The following is a 16275-nucleotide window of genomic DNA, read 5'->3' as shown; positions in this document are numbered from 1 at the left end:
CCAGCTCTGAGACCTTGAAAATATTCCCAACAAATTCATAAAAGAAAACTTTCCCTACCTAAAGTAAGAGTTGCCTGTAAGCACACAGCAAGTTTATAGAACACTAAATAGACTGGACCAGAAAAGAAAATCTCCCTCCTCATAATAATCAAAAATACAAAAAGAATATTAAAAGTGGCATGGGAAAAAAGCCAGGTAACACAAAGGCAGACACAGCAGAATTATATTTGATTCTCAACAGGGACTCTAAACAGTAGAAGGGCCTGGACAACCTCTTGCAACCTCTAAAGAAATCACAGATGTCAACATAGACTAATGTAGCCACCAAAACTCTGAATCACCACAGATGGAGAAAAAAAGTTATTCCAAGACAAATCTAAATTTAAACAATATGTTTCCTAAATTCTAGCCCTACAGAAATTACTAGAAGGAAAACTGCAACCCAAAGAAGATAACTACATCCAAGAAAATGTAGGAAATAAGTAACTCTATAAGAGGAAAAACAGAGTTAGAACATATATACAAACAAACACTTATGCCAACAATGTCAAAATAACAGGAATTAGCAATCGCTGTTCATTAATACTTGGCAACATATTCAAACTAATGCAATGGAGAGACAAAGGACAACACGAGTATCATGAAATATAGAATTCAAATCTGGACTGACTTTTTGTTAAATCACTCCGAGAGTGCTTTATTTGTTATCTGAATGTGTCATCGATGAATTAATTGATAGATTAATTGATTTTCATTTATTTATTTATACTCAGATTTATTGATTACTAATATATATAATATATGCAGTTTTAAAGATGTTAAAAGAATAATTATTTTAAATGTTTAGTTTACTTTTATTTATTAGTAGTTAAATAATTAAAATGATGAGTTAATTTTCCCCGGCATGTAGAGTAACAGAGTAACAACGCAAGATGTCAAGAAATTATAATTTCTACTTGTTATACAGCTAGCAAATTCTTCAGTCTAAAAGCTAGACTATTAGCTTTAGAAATATGGATATACAATTGCACTATGGACACTCCCATACCTATGAGCAGGTATCTTTCGATTCCCCACTATCAGGATGACATCACACAGCTGCTGTTGCTTTAGATAATTCTCCATCTTTCTAAATGATTGCTCAGCATGGTGAACAGCTTGATAGAATTCTTCAGAGCTACTGGAGTCCAAATCACTTTGAGGTGTCAGTGAATGATTGGTCGTTGTCAACCTATAAATCACACACATACACACAACAGGAAGATGATGTTTAATAAATATCAGTAATGGTCCAGAAATGGAGCTTTTTCTTTACAGACATTATCATGGAAAACAACAACAACAAAAAACCATATATATATATATATATATATATATATATATATATATATATATATTCCCTCCCACATCCTCCTCCTCTTCTTGGAGAGGGTGGCCCCCCTGGGTAATCTCCTCTCCTGGTAGATAAAGTTGCTGCCAGATTAGGCCTATCCTCTCCCCCAGAGGCCAGGCAAATCATCTCTGTCGAGGAATAGATGCCAAGGTCACATTACAGCTTTTGGGAGAGCCTCCATTTCACTTGTTGGAGTAGTCACATGGAAACTGAGCTGAACGTCTGTTACATATGTGCCAGGGACCTCATACCAGCTCTTGTATATTCTTGGTTGGTGGCTCAGTCTCTGAGAGCTCCCAGTCATACAGATTTGTTAATTGTCTTCACAGCTTTATTCGTAATTGCCATAAACTAGGAACCACTCAGATGTCTATCAACCGAAGAATTAACACAGAAATTATGATTCATTTACACAGTGAAATACTACTCAGCTATTAAAAACAAGGACATTGTAAATTTTACAAGAAGATAGATGGAACTAGAAAACATCATCCTGAGTGAGGTAACCCAGACCCAAAGGACATAATATGGCATGTACTCATTGATTAGTGGATATTATCCAAAATGGACAGATCCCCATGATACACGATACACCCCATAGACCCAAAGAAGTCAAACGAGAAGGAAGCCCCAAGTGAGGATACTTCAATCGCACTTAATAGAGGGAACAAAATAGTCATTGGAAGCAGAGAGAGGGAGGGAAGTAGGTGAGAAAGATGAGAGCGAAAGAAATAAGGGGTAAGATCAGGTGTGGGAAGAGACAGGAGAGATATTCAAAGGTCTAGAAAAATGAATGGAAATCTGACATTGTCGGGGTTGGGGGTGGGTGAAATCTCTAGGAAGCCCCAGAGATCTAGAAGTAGGGAGGCTCCAAGGAGTCAATCTGGGTGACCTTAGCCAGGATGCCTAACAGTGAATACATGGAACTTGAAGAAGACCCCTTCCTGTAGCCAGGCAGGAACCCCAGGGGAGATAAGAACACTAACACACCCACAAAACTTTCGACCCAGAATATGTCCTGTCTAAAAGAAATGTAGGGATAAAAATAGAGCAGGGAGTGAAGACCTGGCCAACCAATAACCAACTGGATACCCATCCTAAAAGCAAGCACCTCTCTCTGACACTATTAATGATACTCTGTCATGCTTAGACAGTAACCTTGGGTAGATGTCTTCTGAGAGGCTCTACCTAGCAGCTGACTGAAATAGATGCAAATAGACACAGTCAAACATTGGACAGACCTCAGAGACTCTTATGGAAGAGTTGAAAGAAGGATTAAAATCACTAAAGGTGATTGGAATGAAATTTTTTTAAAAAGTCAGTTTAATAAAGATTATTTGTTTTGGAAATCAGGACATAAATTAAAGAAAAAGTATTTCCTTATCTTAGTAGGTGACTTTATATAGATTTTCTGTAGCAGAGTACCAAGTTAAAATCTGAAGATGTCATTGAAATAGTATATGCATTACATATGTATTATAATATTGATGTTGAATATTAAAATGTTTTAAATTTTTTGCGTAAGTACCAAACAAAATGATATCCCTCCACAAAAATAAGAACTGTTTTCATCCTATTGGGCAGCATGTGTATACTTGAAAGATGTTACATTAAAAGAAATATCTAAGCTTACAAAGGCAACTAGAGTAAATTTTTACTTGTTGAAGATCCCAATTAAAAAACTCATACAATATGAAAGTAAAATGACAGTGATCAGAGGATAAGCACATGAAGGGGTAGAAAGTGATGGGGAAAATCTGCGAGTTAATATAAAATAAATATGAACAATATAAGACAGAGGACTGAATTTTGTGGCTATTTTACACATGGAATGGCTGTTGACAATGCATCAAATTGTGAGGTAAGTTTGTGTCAAAGAAATGATGAATGGTTGACAGAATGAATATGCTTACTCCGCTTGTTCTCTCAACACATTTATTCTGCATATTAACTTTATATTGTATTTTAAGTTCTATAATCAATGCAAATTGCTCTGTTAAAACTATTTTAATAATATAGCCAGTAAAAAAACACCTACAAGAAAATAATGTCTTAGAAGTTCATTTAAAAAAGGAGATTGTGCTGCCCAAGTTTGTCAACAAGACCAAAGTTAATTACAATGTTGCAATTGACTAGCTGTGGGCCATAGACCTCTATACAGCAACAAAACTCTGGAACAAAATATAAGTAATGAAACATATTCATCAAAAGCTTGTAAATCACAACCAATTTTAAGTTAATTCGTGAACGCACTTTTGGTATAAAAAGCCAGCTGGTACTTCATAAGCAAATATGATAGAAATTAGAACTTTCCCCTATGAAGATTAGGAAGAAAATAAATACATCTCTTGCCCATGCAAGTTGATTGGAGGTCCTCTAGCATACAGCAGGAAAAAAAAGTAAAGCTACATTTGATAGATAAAATAAACCATTCATATCAATTAAAGATAATGTTTATGTGTACCAGAAGATCGAAAAGAATCCACAGGGCATCCATCTAACATACATGTACGATGTGTCATCTGGTATCAACATGAATTAATTGCACAGTAGATGTTTTCAGAGATTTTTCTTGTCTCCCTTTGAACATTTGAACTTAGCACAGATTTTGCTATGCTAAATGCTTACCTTTCAAAATTTGACCCAGAGTAGCATCATGATTTGGAACATGTGTCTACAATCAGGTTCACGTAGGTAGCACAGCAATGAATGTCCATACACAAAGACATGTGTGGATATTAAAAAAAAAACTCACTGCAAGGAGCATTTGTCAGTCTAGCAGCATCATTCTTTAAGATCACAGGCCGCAATGAAAACTGAGTCAGAGATGCATTATAAATGTCTCCCATGAAATCTTGGTATTTCTAATACTCTGTTTACAATTCATGGCTCATGTCTAAAATTGAAGATATTAACTATAACCCTGCAGAAAGGCTTCAGCTCTTTTTTGAAACAGAACTGGGAAAATGCTTCCACCCATAACCTTTTATCGAAACTGATCTGCAAGTTTAATGTCTGCTTTAGTGTGGATTTTACTCTTAGTGAAGGTTTCATAGTTTTGTGAATGTTATGAATGCAGACCTTACTAAGTTTTATCAAGTGACCTGAGTGACAGTGACTGCACTATTAAATAAATTGGGTAACAGATGTTTAAGTCTCAGTGAGACTTCAGAATTATATAAAACATAGTCTGAGACACGAGTTGCATATTTTAGACCAACCTGTATAAAATCAAGCTTTCTAGGCAGGAGATTCCACCCCGGACTGGTGACCTATTGACAGTTGACATAGTAGAGTAAAATAAAAATAAATCATGTTCTGACTTTTGATGTCTGCTTGTTTTTTTTAAAGGGTGTGGCCACTAGTAAGTGCTGCAGTGGATGGTTCCACACCAACATATGTAAGGACAGAAAAAGGACAGCACCTTAAGTTAATTGAAGAAAATATAAAACAATAGTAATGATTATGCAGTATTGTGTTGTAGTAGTTGGAGGAAAATATGGGGTTGGAAATAATCTGACTTCTTTGTATACATGTATGCAGTTCTCCATGTTAAGAAATTTTAAAACAATGAAAATAAGAACAGAGAGGACAAGCTGAGTGTCAAGACATTTTTCTGGTATTAATTTTCACCTAGTTTTTTTTTTTTTAATTTTTCACATTTTGCTTTTTTCTATATGTCTTGAAAAAAGTCATTTTCTTCAAGGTTTTTGATCTGTCAGATAAATGGTTCTGTTGGTTCAATATGATTTTCTCTTGTACAATTCTCATAAATCATTTCTTAATCTCAGACTTGGGTAGGATTAATGCACATCCACCTTTGATCCAGGATGAGATTTTAAAATGAATTTTCCACACCAGAATACCTGTTATTTACAAAATGAGCTTCATTGGTTTGATTCCTTCCCACTAAAAATCAAGGTTTACAATGTGATAAGAAAAACTTTAAAACTTTAGAAAATACATATTATATCTTTAAACATGTTTCCTCTATATATAAAATGAAAAGACGACTTTGATTAATTTTTCCTATTATACTCTAGTATTTCAAGTTTAAATCTTTAAGAAACTTATAATAAAATAACACATTAAACTGTCTTTAATAGAATGAATGAATATTTTAATTTTTACCTTTATTATTACTAAGGTACAATATTAGAAAATATAATAAATTCAAATTTTAGAAAATGAAATTATAAAACTGTTTCAAATTTAAGTCATGATAAAATCATCAACAGTCTAGCATACTTAAAAATTAAAACAGTTATCCATTTAATTGATAATATCGCTTGAGCTATTCATGCTATAAATATGATCTACTTTATTTCACATATATTTGTCCGGAAACAGCTGTTTCATTCATTAATGTCTGTTTTTGACTCTTGAAACAAACCTAAAACCACTGATAGATGAGTTCTTCTAAATGTATCTTTTCTTAATTTTCTTCTGTAATTATTAGTCTGTGTTTTTGTGCGTGTGTGTGTCTGTGTGTGTGTATGTGTGTGTGTGTGTGTGAGAGAGAGAGAGAGAGAAAGAGAGAGAGAGAGAGAGAGAGAGAGAGAGAGAGAGAGAGGAGATTACCATATTTGTATGTATATATAATATTGGTCACATATAAATGTGTTTGGAGGTCTCATCTCTGAAGTAAAGTGATTGACTATTAACAACTATTTATTATCTATTTCTCTGAGCCTAGGTGTGGGACCTGTGAAATTTCTCACTATGCAAATTGATACAGATACTTTGTAGTTCTCATTTAGTTGACCTCATGAAAAGATACATGTATGCAGCTTCTGAAGAGATTGAATTTACACATCAGTAATTTCAGAACTCTTTCTTTTACTATTCATGAACAGTAGAGTTAGCATTTTCCTACCATGTTGCAAGTATGTGTTAACTACAAATGTGGGAAGAAAAATACTTGAGTTCATCAACTATTTAGTGATTGATAAATATATGAAATTATTACATGGGTTTAAATTTAATTATTTTTTCCTTTTTAAAATTATAATACAATAAAACTACTTCTCTACTTCCATTTCTTCCACACTTCTCCTTATTCTCAAATTCATAGAATATATATATATATATATATATATATATATTCCAAAATACATAAATACAACATACTCAGTCTATACAATTTTACTTGTCTAGATGTTTTCAAGACTGACCTTTTGGCATGTTTTATGAATTTTATAGAACACAACAATTCACTATAGAAAAAGTTAATACTAATATAACAATCAACCAAAATTAAATCCTAATATCTATCCCACTGTTTATCATTGAGGGAGTATTTTATAAATAAATGTGCTATGAATTCCTATTCTTTCACACCAAATGCAAAGTTATAATTCATGGAGAATAAGATAATTTCATACAATGTACTTATTTGCATATTTACACGTATGTTAAATAATATATCAATGAGGTATATTTTGAAAATTATCTCTCTCCCTCCTCTGTCTCTCTCTCTCTCTCTCTCTCCATTTCTCTCTCTCTCTTTCTCTCAAAAAAGCATTAAAACTTATAAGTAAGAAGGCTAATGAAGAAATGGAATTTAACTAAATAAATAAACAAGTCACCAAGCATTCTAATATTACTTAGTAAGACATATATTTTTCATATAATAATTGAAATGTCAAGAATTGTTCAAAATAAATACTTAGCTATTTTAAGCACACTGGTATTTTAAGTCCTGTTTAATCTGCAAGATAAAGTTTAAGGACTTGAAAAAATAAAGTTAATACAATTTGTAGGGAGATAAATTGGTATATAGATGAATAGAAAGTTATGGATAGAGATAGAAAAATTGACACATATACTAAAAGTAATAAAACAAAATTTTATAAATACTTATGCTATTTATATTTTAAGCTATTTTAGGTGCATTCATATGCTTGTGGTTATGTGACCATGATTACAGATACTCACAAAAGGGAGAGAAGTTGCATCCCCATAACTGGAGAAACAGAAGTTTGTGAACTGCTATGTCAAAGCTAGAAGCAAAAGTTATGTCATCTAGAAATATGGTAAGATGGTTAGATTTAGCTCAGTGGTAGAGCGGTTGCCTAGGAAGCACAAGGCCCTGGGTTGGTCCCCAGCTCCGAAAAAAAAGAACAACAACAACAACAAAAAAAAAAAAAAAAAAGAAAAGAAATATGGTAAGACTTCCTAACTATTTAGCTATCTTCCAGCCAGGGCCATTTTAATACTATTTCAAACAAGACAGTAACAGCATTAGAATATATACATAAGATAATCAAAATCTTGATCATAAGTGATGAAGAGGAAAAAAATAAGATGGCTAAATTAATTTTCAAATAATTCCTTTCATTTTAGTTCGAGTATCCCATCAGGTTCAGTACTGAAGAAAAATACATTAAACATTAAAGAATATTCTCACAATACCCAATAATATGAAAATAAATATTAATATAGTCCTTGGTCCAAAACCTAAGTATAGTAAAATATAGAATCATTTATTGAAAACTTCACTCTATCTACCCCTATACTCTTCGCATATACTTCAGGAAATACAAACGGTTTTATTTACATTGTTTAAATGTTACATGATTTTAATTAAAATCACAAACCCATAATCACAAAATATTAAAATTCATAAACAAAAAGGTAAGCAACAAATGGAATTTAAATGACTCTACAGACAACTCACCTAGCAGTGTGAAAACAGGACTGTCATATCAGTAATGAAATGTGAGGAAGTGTTAAAAATAAATGGTAAGCCATGCTCAATGCACTGATTCAGAAATAACTTATTAACCCCAGGAGAGAAGCTGGAATCTGGAAAGTATTATTGTGGATAAAGTTCAAGCACCAGGTGTTGATACTTAGACAAGAGAGAAATAAAAATAGTCATTAAATGTGCTTCTGGGTACAATTTTATTTTACATAATGGGAACGTTAAGTAGCGCTTTTTCTCAAGTGTGTTATGATATAAAAACATACACATAGGTAACACAAATGTTTTTGAATAATATTTGAGAGGTAAAAACTATATATTTTGTTTGCTTTAGTAGATTCAGAAGTCTAAGTTGTTCATCTTTTTTTTTTCTTTTTGGTTTTTTTTTTTTTTTTTTTTTTTTATTAACTTGAGTATTTCTTATGTACATTTCGAGTGTTATTCCTTTCCTTTCGGGCAAACATCCCTTCCTCCCCTTCCTTATGGGTGTTCCCTCCCCACCCTCCCCCATTGCCACCCTCCCCCGACAGTCTAGTTCACGGGGGTTCAGTCTTAGCAGGACCCAGGGCTTCCCCTTCCACTGGTGCTCTTACTAGGATATTCATTGCTACCTATGAGGTCAGAGTCCAGGGTCAGTCCATGTATAGTCTTTAGGTAGTGGCTTAGTCCCTGGAAGCTCTGGTTGCTTGACATTGTTGTACATATGGGGTCTCAAGCCCCTTCAAGCTCTTCCAGTTCATTCTCTGATTCCTTCAACGGGGTCCCGTTCTCAGTTCAGTGGTTTGCTGCTGGCATTCGCCTCTGTATTTGCTGTATTCTGGCTGTGTCTCTCAGGGATCTACATCCGGCTCCTGTCGGTCTGCACTTCTTTGCTTCATCCATCTTGTCTAATTGGGTGGCTCTATATGTATGGGCCACATGTGGGGCAGGCTCTGAATGGGTGTTTCTTCAGTCTCTGTTTTAATCTTTGCCTCTCTATTCCCTGCCAAGGGTATTCTTGTTCCCCTTTTAAAGAAGGAGTGAAGCATTCACATTTTGATCATCCGTCTTGAGTTTCATTTGTTCTAGTGATCTAGGGCAATTCAAACATTTGGGCTAATAGCCACTTATCAGTGAGTGCATACCATGTATGTCTTTCTGTGATTGGGTTAGCTCACTCAGGATGATATTTTCCAGTTCCAACCATTTGCCCTCTTAATTTCATAAAGTCGTTGTTTTTGATAGCTGAGTAATATTCCATTGTGTAGATGTACCACATTTTCTGTATCCATTCCTCTGTTGAAGGGCATCTGGGTTCTTTCCAGCTTCTGGCTATTATAAATAAGGCTCACGATGAACATAGTGGAGCACGTGTCTTTTTATATGTTGGGGCATCTTTTGGGTATATGCCCAAGAGAGGTATAGCTGGATCCTCAGGCAGTTCAATGTCCAATTTTCTGAGGAACCTCCAGACTGATTTCCAGAATGGTTGTACCAGTCTGCAATCCCACCAACAATGGAGGAGTGTTCCCCTTTTTCCACATCCTCGCCAGCCTTTGCTGTCACCTGAGTTTTTGATCTTTGCCTTTCTCACTGGTGTGAGGTGGAATGTCAGGGTTGTTTTGATTTGCATTTCCCTTATGACTAAAGATGTTGAACATTTCTTTAGGTGTTTCTCAGCCATTCATAATTCCTCAGCTGTGAATTCTTTGTTTAGCTCTGAACCCCATTTTTTAATAGGGTTATTTGTCTCCCTGCGGTCTAACTTCTTGTGTTCTTTGTATATTTTGGATATGAGGCCTCTATCTGTTGTAGGATTGGTAAAGATCTTTTCCCAATCTGTTGGTTGCCGTTTTGTCCTAACCACAGTGTCCTTTGCCTTACAGAAGCTTTGCAGTTTTATGAGATCCCATTTATTGATTCTTGATCTTAGAGCATACGCCATTGGTGTTTTGTTCAGGAAATTTTTTCCAGTGCCCATGTGTTCCAGATACTTCCCTAGTTTTTCTTCTATTAGTTTGAGTGTGTCTGGTTTGATGTGGAGGTCCTTTATCCACTTGGACTTAAGCTTTGTACAGGGTGATAAGCATGGATCGATCTGCATTCTTCTACATGTTGACCTCCAGTTGAACCAGCACCATTTGCTGAAAATGCTATCTTTTTTCCATTGGATGGTTTTGGCTCCTTTGTCAAAAATCAAGTGCCCATATGTGTGTGGGTTCATTTCTGGGTCTTCAATTCTGTTCCATTGGTCTATCTGTCTGTCTCTGTACCAATACCATGCAGTTTTTATCACTATTGCTCTGTAATATTGCTTGAGTGGATTGGCAGGATTAATATAGTAAAAATGGCCATTCTACCAAAAGCGATCTACAGATTCAATGCAATCCCCATCAAAATACCAATCCAATTCTTCATAGAGTTAGACAGAACAATTTGCAAATTCATCTGGGATAACAAAAAACCCAGGATAGCTAAAACTATTCTCAACAATAAAAGGACTTCAGGGGGAATCACTATCTCTGTGTCTTTTTTTAAGGGAATGCCAGAGTGTTAATGTGGGAGTGGGTAGGTGGGAAGGGGAATATCCTCATAGAAGCAGGGGGAGGGGATGTGAGAGAGGAGGGAACCAGGAAATTGGATATCATTTGATATGTACATTCATAAAATACCTAATTTTAAAAAGTTTTCACAGTTTTAAATTTCACACATACAGCAAATATTGGGCCTCATATTTCATAAAACAAACACTAATGGTCACAAGTTGTCTGATACATCAGGATACAATTTAAGATAGAGATCATATTCTGCCTGAACCATAGTTTTTTCCAGGTCACTCCTGAATCTCCATGTTTTTTATTCCCTGTCATTATTTTTGAATTGAGAGGAAGTGTGCATATTTTATGCATATCTCTGAAATACCAAGTTGAATAGGAGATTCAATCATAGTATATAAATACAACTCAATTACTTCTTAGAAGACCCTTGTGCATCTCTCTCTCTCTCTCTCTCTCTCTCTCTCTCTCTCTCTCTCTCTCTAGAAATCTGAGTTGGGTTACACTTCATTATGCTCTTTCCAAAAGTTACTTAAGTTAATTCAGAGAACGTGAGCAGCTGCATTGATTTTGACACTGAATTTATTTGTAAGAAGTCAGCCAAATCGTTTCTTCCCTCTGATGGAAATATTTATCCATTTGGGAAAACTAACCTGTAATATTTTTTGAATCTCTGGGATGGCAACATATGGACACCTTAAAGATTCAGTTATGTATTTTTTATTATTTATTTTGCTCCTATTAGCATAATCACACATATACACAAATATGAACAATGTATCACTCATTGTCTCATTTTACCATTCTACTAAATGATATACCTGAAAATGACCGTGGATTATCTGGTAAGTTTATGTAATAATTCACTCATCATTATGGATTAGTGTTACATCTTAATAAAATCTGAGACAAATTGTTTTCACGTATTTGTCCTTTTAAATATATTATAATGGAAATAGACCTGACATTTTTTAATGGTATTAAGGAAAGATGTTTTCAAAAGATACATGACATAACTGGCATAGCTAGAAAAAATTAGAATGATATCAAGCAAAATTAAAATGACCTAAGGTAAATATTAAATGTAGGGGATATTTCAGAAGGGCCGTTAAAAGTATTACAAATAGGAGGAGGTGTAAAAGACAGGTGTTATAGAAGACATTGTTATCATCGGCCAGAGTGTACAACTTTATCCTTTACAAAATTCTACAAGGAAGCCAAAATAATGATGTTGTGATAATAAAAACTGCATCAAAGAGTGAGGGTTAATCTGTGCTCACCTAATGCAAAGCCTCGAGTCAAACTTCAGTGATACTAAAGCAAGGTACCACTAAAACAAAGGCATACATAAGTCAGCACTCTTCCAAACAGAGTAGCAGAATGGCTTCTTATTGTTAAATAAGATCATTAATCATATAATTAAATCTTATTGTACAAGTGAATTAGTAAACTATGATAAATCAGTGAAATAAAACAGACTAAATGTCCTACATGTGTGAACAATAGATAATGTTTTTAACGAAATCTTAAAGGAAACACTAATACAGCTTAAATCACATATTGACCTTCACACACTGATACTACACTTTAATGCACCACTCTCACCCAGTAGACGGGTTATGCAAGCAAAAAATAAATAGAGAAACACAGAGTCCAATGTATATCACAAACCAGTGCTTCTCAACCTTTCTAATGCTGTGACCTTTTAATACAGTGTCTAATGCAGAGGTTACCCCCAAGCATAAAATTATTTTGTTATTATTTCATAATGAAAATTTTGCTACTGGAATGAATTGCAATGTTAATCATCTTTTGCCAGCAGGGAAATGGAAACCAAAACTACATGGAGCAGTTACATGTCAGAATGCCTACTATCATAACACAATACTGATGTTGGTGTGAGTGTAAACAAGTGTAACCAGTGTGGAAATTGGTGTGGAAATTCCTCAGGAAGTTGGGAATTGATCTACCTCAAGATTCAGCAATAGCACACTTGAGAATATATCCAAAGGGCTCACCATCCAACCTCACGGACACTTGTGCAACCATATTCATTGCTGCTGTGTCCGTAATGTCCAGAACTTGGAAACAACCTAGATATCTCTCAAAAGAAGAATGGATAAAATAATGTGGTATTTTAAACAACTATTACTCAGCTATTTTAGAGATAAGACATTGAATTTTGTCGTGAATGGATGGAACTAGAAAAAAATTCCTGAGTTAATGTAACTCAGATCCAGAAATATAAATATGGCAAATATTCACTTAAATGTGGACATTATCTCTTAAGGAAATGATAACTTTCCTATAATATATAGACTCAGAGAGGTTATGTGTAGAGAACAGGCCTAGGGAGTATTTGTATTTTCCCTGAGAGAAGAAAATAAAACAGAGGTTGACTAGAGCAGGACGACATAATGGACGAATCAGGTGTGGAGTGAGAGGACAGAGAGGGAACACAGAGAAAGACATCTAGTATTGGGAATTATTTGAGGAGTGGTGTGAAAACCCGGTACAATGGAAACTTCCTAAAATGTATAAGGGAGATGGTAAAAGTGTATAAAGGTGATGGTAAAAATGACATCACATAATGAGAGGAAACAAAGCCCAAATGGCCATCTCTGGTCACCCAATAAAGCTTCATTGAAAAAAAACATATATTTGTTTAGCAGTTTCATGGGACTCCTGGATGTGTGAACTGGTGAAAATAAAAGAGGTAAGAGAGGGTTGTGGATTTAGCTCAGTGGTAGAGCGCTTGCCTATCAAACTCAAGGCCCTGTGTTCGGTCCTCAGCTCTGAAAAAAAAAAAAAGAAAGAAAAAAAAGAAAAAGGAAAAAAAAGAGGTAAGAGAGTGCTAATTGAAGAATAGGCTAAAAAAGAAAAACTACTAAATAAATAAGTCATCTTGTAAGAATGAAAAGTCCCTGTGACAATGTTGATTTTGCTTGACAATTTTACAAATGATCAAAGTTAATTATTATTGCAATCACTATTAGCACTGAGTATATCTTTGAGGGCTTAACAGGACAAAACAGATTCAAAGTAACCCCACTAAAGTCAATGGTTTTATTTGTTTCACCTAAATATGTAACAGACTAGATTCTGATTAGCTTCCAAAATTCGGCAAAGGACAATTGGATGCACACCCTTTTTGAACATATGGCCAGAAAAAAAAATACTTAGAATATTTTGATTCTGTTATCTTAACTCATATGTGGGTGAATTCTTTCACCACTATTTTATATTGTGTTTCATCCAGTGATAGTCATTATATTCTACCATTGATGAATGAAAATGTCACTATTTATTTATATACCTGTTAATTTTGCCATAAATCAAACAAAACAGCCATGTGCAAAAATAATTTGAACATATATTGAAACTGAAAGTCGACTCTGCAGAATTAGTTCAGTAGGGACACATATTTTCTTTCAGATGAGGAATGTCTTAGGATTCAGAATTTTCGAAGGATTTGTATTATTATTAAAACATGAATTTCACAGGCAAACAGAGGTAATTAGAAATTAGCATCCCGGGTAAGGTAACCACGGGCGAAAAGTCATGATATGGTATGTACTCACTGGTAAGTGGTTATTAGCCCAAAAATACAGATGTCCATGAAATACTCCAGAGACCCAAATATTTTAAACAAGAAGGAAGACCCAAGCAAATATACTTGAATTACACTTAGAAGGGGAAACAAAATAGTCACAGGGGGCAGAGGTAGCGGGAAAACTGGGAGGGGAGTATGAGGAGGCAGGATCAGGTATTGGGAAATAGAGAAGAGAGATCCGAAAGGCCAAGAGAATTAATGGAAAACTGCAGCTGCCTGGGGTGGGAGGGGAGAAGAGAATCTCTAAGAAGTTCCATAGACCTGAGATGGGGAAGATTCCCAGAAGGCAATTCAGGTAACTTTAGACCAAATGCCTAACATTTGGGGACAAGGAACCTGAAGAGGCTACCACCTATATCCAGCCAGGACCCCAGATGAGGCATGGGAGAAAACTATATCACACACAAAACTTTCAACCCGAAATAAGTCCTGTCTAAAAGAAATGCAGGAACAAAGATGGAGCAGAGACTGAGGGAATGGCCAAGCAATAACTGACCCAACTAGAAACCCAGCTCATGGGCAAGCACCAATACCTGACATTACGCCTGTCTGTTACACCTGCAGACAGAAGCCTAGCATAACTATTCTCTGAGAGGCTTTGCCCAGCAGCCGGCTGAATCAGACAGAGATGTCTACAGCTAAACTTTAAAAGGAGGATGGGAGCACTATGGGAGAGGTACAGGAGGAATGTTGATAGGTGAATTCAAGAAAATGTGTGCAAATTAGAGGGAGAATATTAGTATCCCTCAAGTACCAACCCCTGAGAGTAATTCAATAACAAGTTATTATACATAATTGAAGAAAAGGTCAGAAATTTGAGAGTGAATAGGGGGAACACTGGAGGACTTATTAAAGGAAGACATAGAGTATATATGTAAATATAGTATGGAATTCTAAAAGCAAAAAAAGGGCAACAATCATAGAATGAAACAACAAAATTATGAATACCTAGAATTACAATTCACTGGTGCAGTGTTCACTCAGAATCTGCAAAACATTTGGATTCCATTTTTCAACACTGTGCCTCCTCAGATGAAGGGTACAGATGGAAATAACATGGGTATATAGATCCAATATAGATCATTGTGTTTTAGAAGGCCCTGGATTTATATTGCAAGGATTATTACATTTTAAGCACACAAACACATCCCCCGCCCACACTCACATACACAAAGGAAAAAATGCTGAGCGTTATGAAAGAGTTAATACATTTTGTTTTATTTATGCTTGAATATTTTTTTATTCTGAAATAGAATTATCACAAAAGAACTGTGATTATAGGGTATGATGGGTTAAATTGCATCTTATGAACAAGAATAATCACACAGGGTAAACTTTACTAAATTGCTGTACTTAATATGAAACCAGTTTTAACAGGTTGCTATGGAAAAGGCAGATCACAGTTTGTAACTTTCCTATTAACTGTAGGAAAAAAGAAATGAACAAAAGATGAATAAGTAATCTTTCATCACTTCCTCACCGGACTTGTCACACTAAAAATATTTCATATAGTCTTAAGATACAAAGTCATAAGTAAAACTTAATTAGCCATTGTTACTTTGTTTTTGTAAATAGATAAAAAGTTACCAGGTGAATATACAAAATTCAACCATCTGTAATTTTCATTTTATATCAATTATATTACCATTACTTTTGATTTTACTTAATGAAATTTGAAGATATTAATAATTATGAAATCATGAACCTAATCTAAAATGTAGGTGTTTGAAACCAATCTGATGAAATTACAAGTCCTGTGCCTTTTTATATTTCTTAAACAGCACAGGAAACTCTTTTGGTAATTTAAAAAGAATATGATAATATATATTTAAGGAAATCATTAAGTATATATTCTAGCACTTGTACATTCCTGATTTTATTTTCCTCCAGGTCCACCCTTCAAGACTTTATGGATAATGAATTTGGGAAATTTGTGAACCATAGCTGAAGAAGAAAGGGTAGAAAGGAAAGTAAGAAATTATAAACTATATTTTAATTTCAAACACTTACTTAAAATACTTTGAAAATC

At 34.6% G+C, this 16275-nt stretch overlaps 1 protein-coding gene across 1 annotated transcript in view; it reads right to left on the bottom strand.

The window, feature by feature from the left end:
* The window catches only part of Klhl1 (kelch like family member 1), a 477093-nt gene that overhangs the window by 337669 nt on the left and 123149 nt on the right, over positions 1–16275 (bottom strand). Inside the window, exon 2 of the mRNA XM_032917698.1 lies at positions 1049–1231. Coding sequence (XP_032773589.1) covers positions 1049–1231 — 183 coding nt within the window. The remainder of the gene's footprint in view (positions 1–1048; positions 1232–16275) is intronic.

This window comes from Rattus rattus, chromosome 12 (assembly GCF_011064425.1).
Source record: "Rattus rattus isolate New Zealand chromosome 12, Rrattus_CSIRO_v1, whole genome shotgun sequence".
NCBI lineage: Eukaryota > Metazoa > Chordata > Mammalia > Rodentia > Muridae > Rattus > Rattus rattus.
The sequence above is the reverse complement of the archived record's forward strand: the minus strand, read 5'-3'. Positions and strand labels throughout refer to the sequence as shown.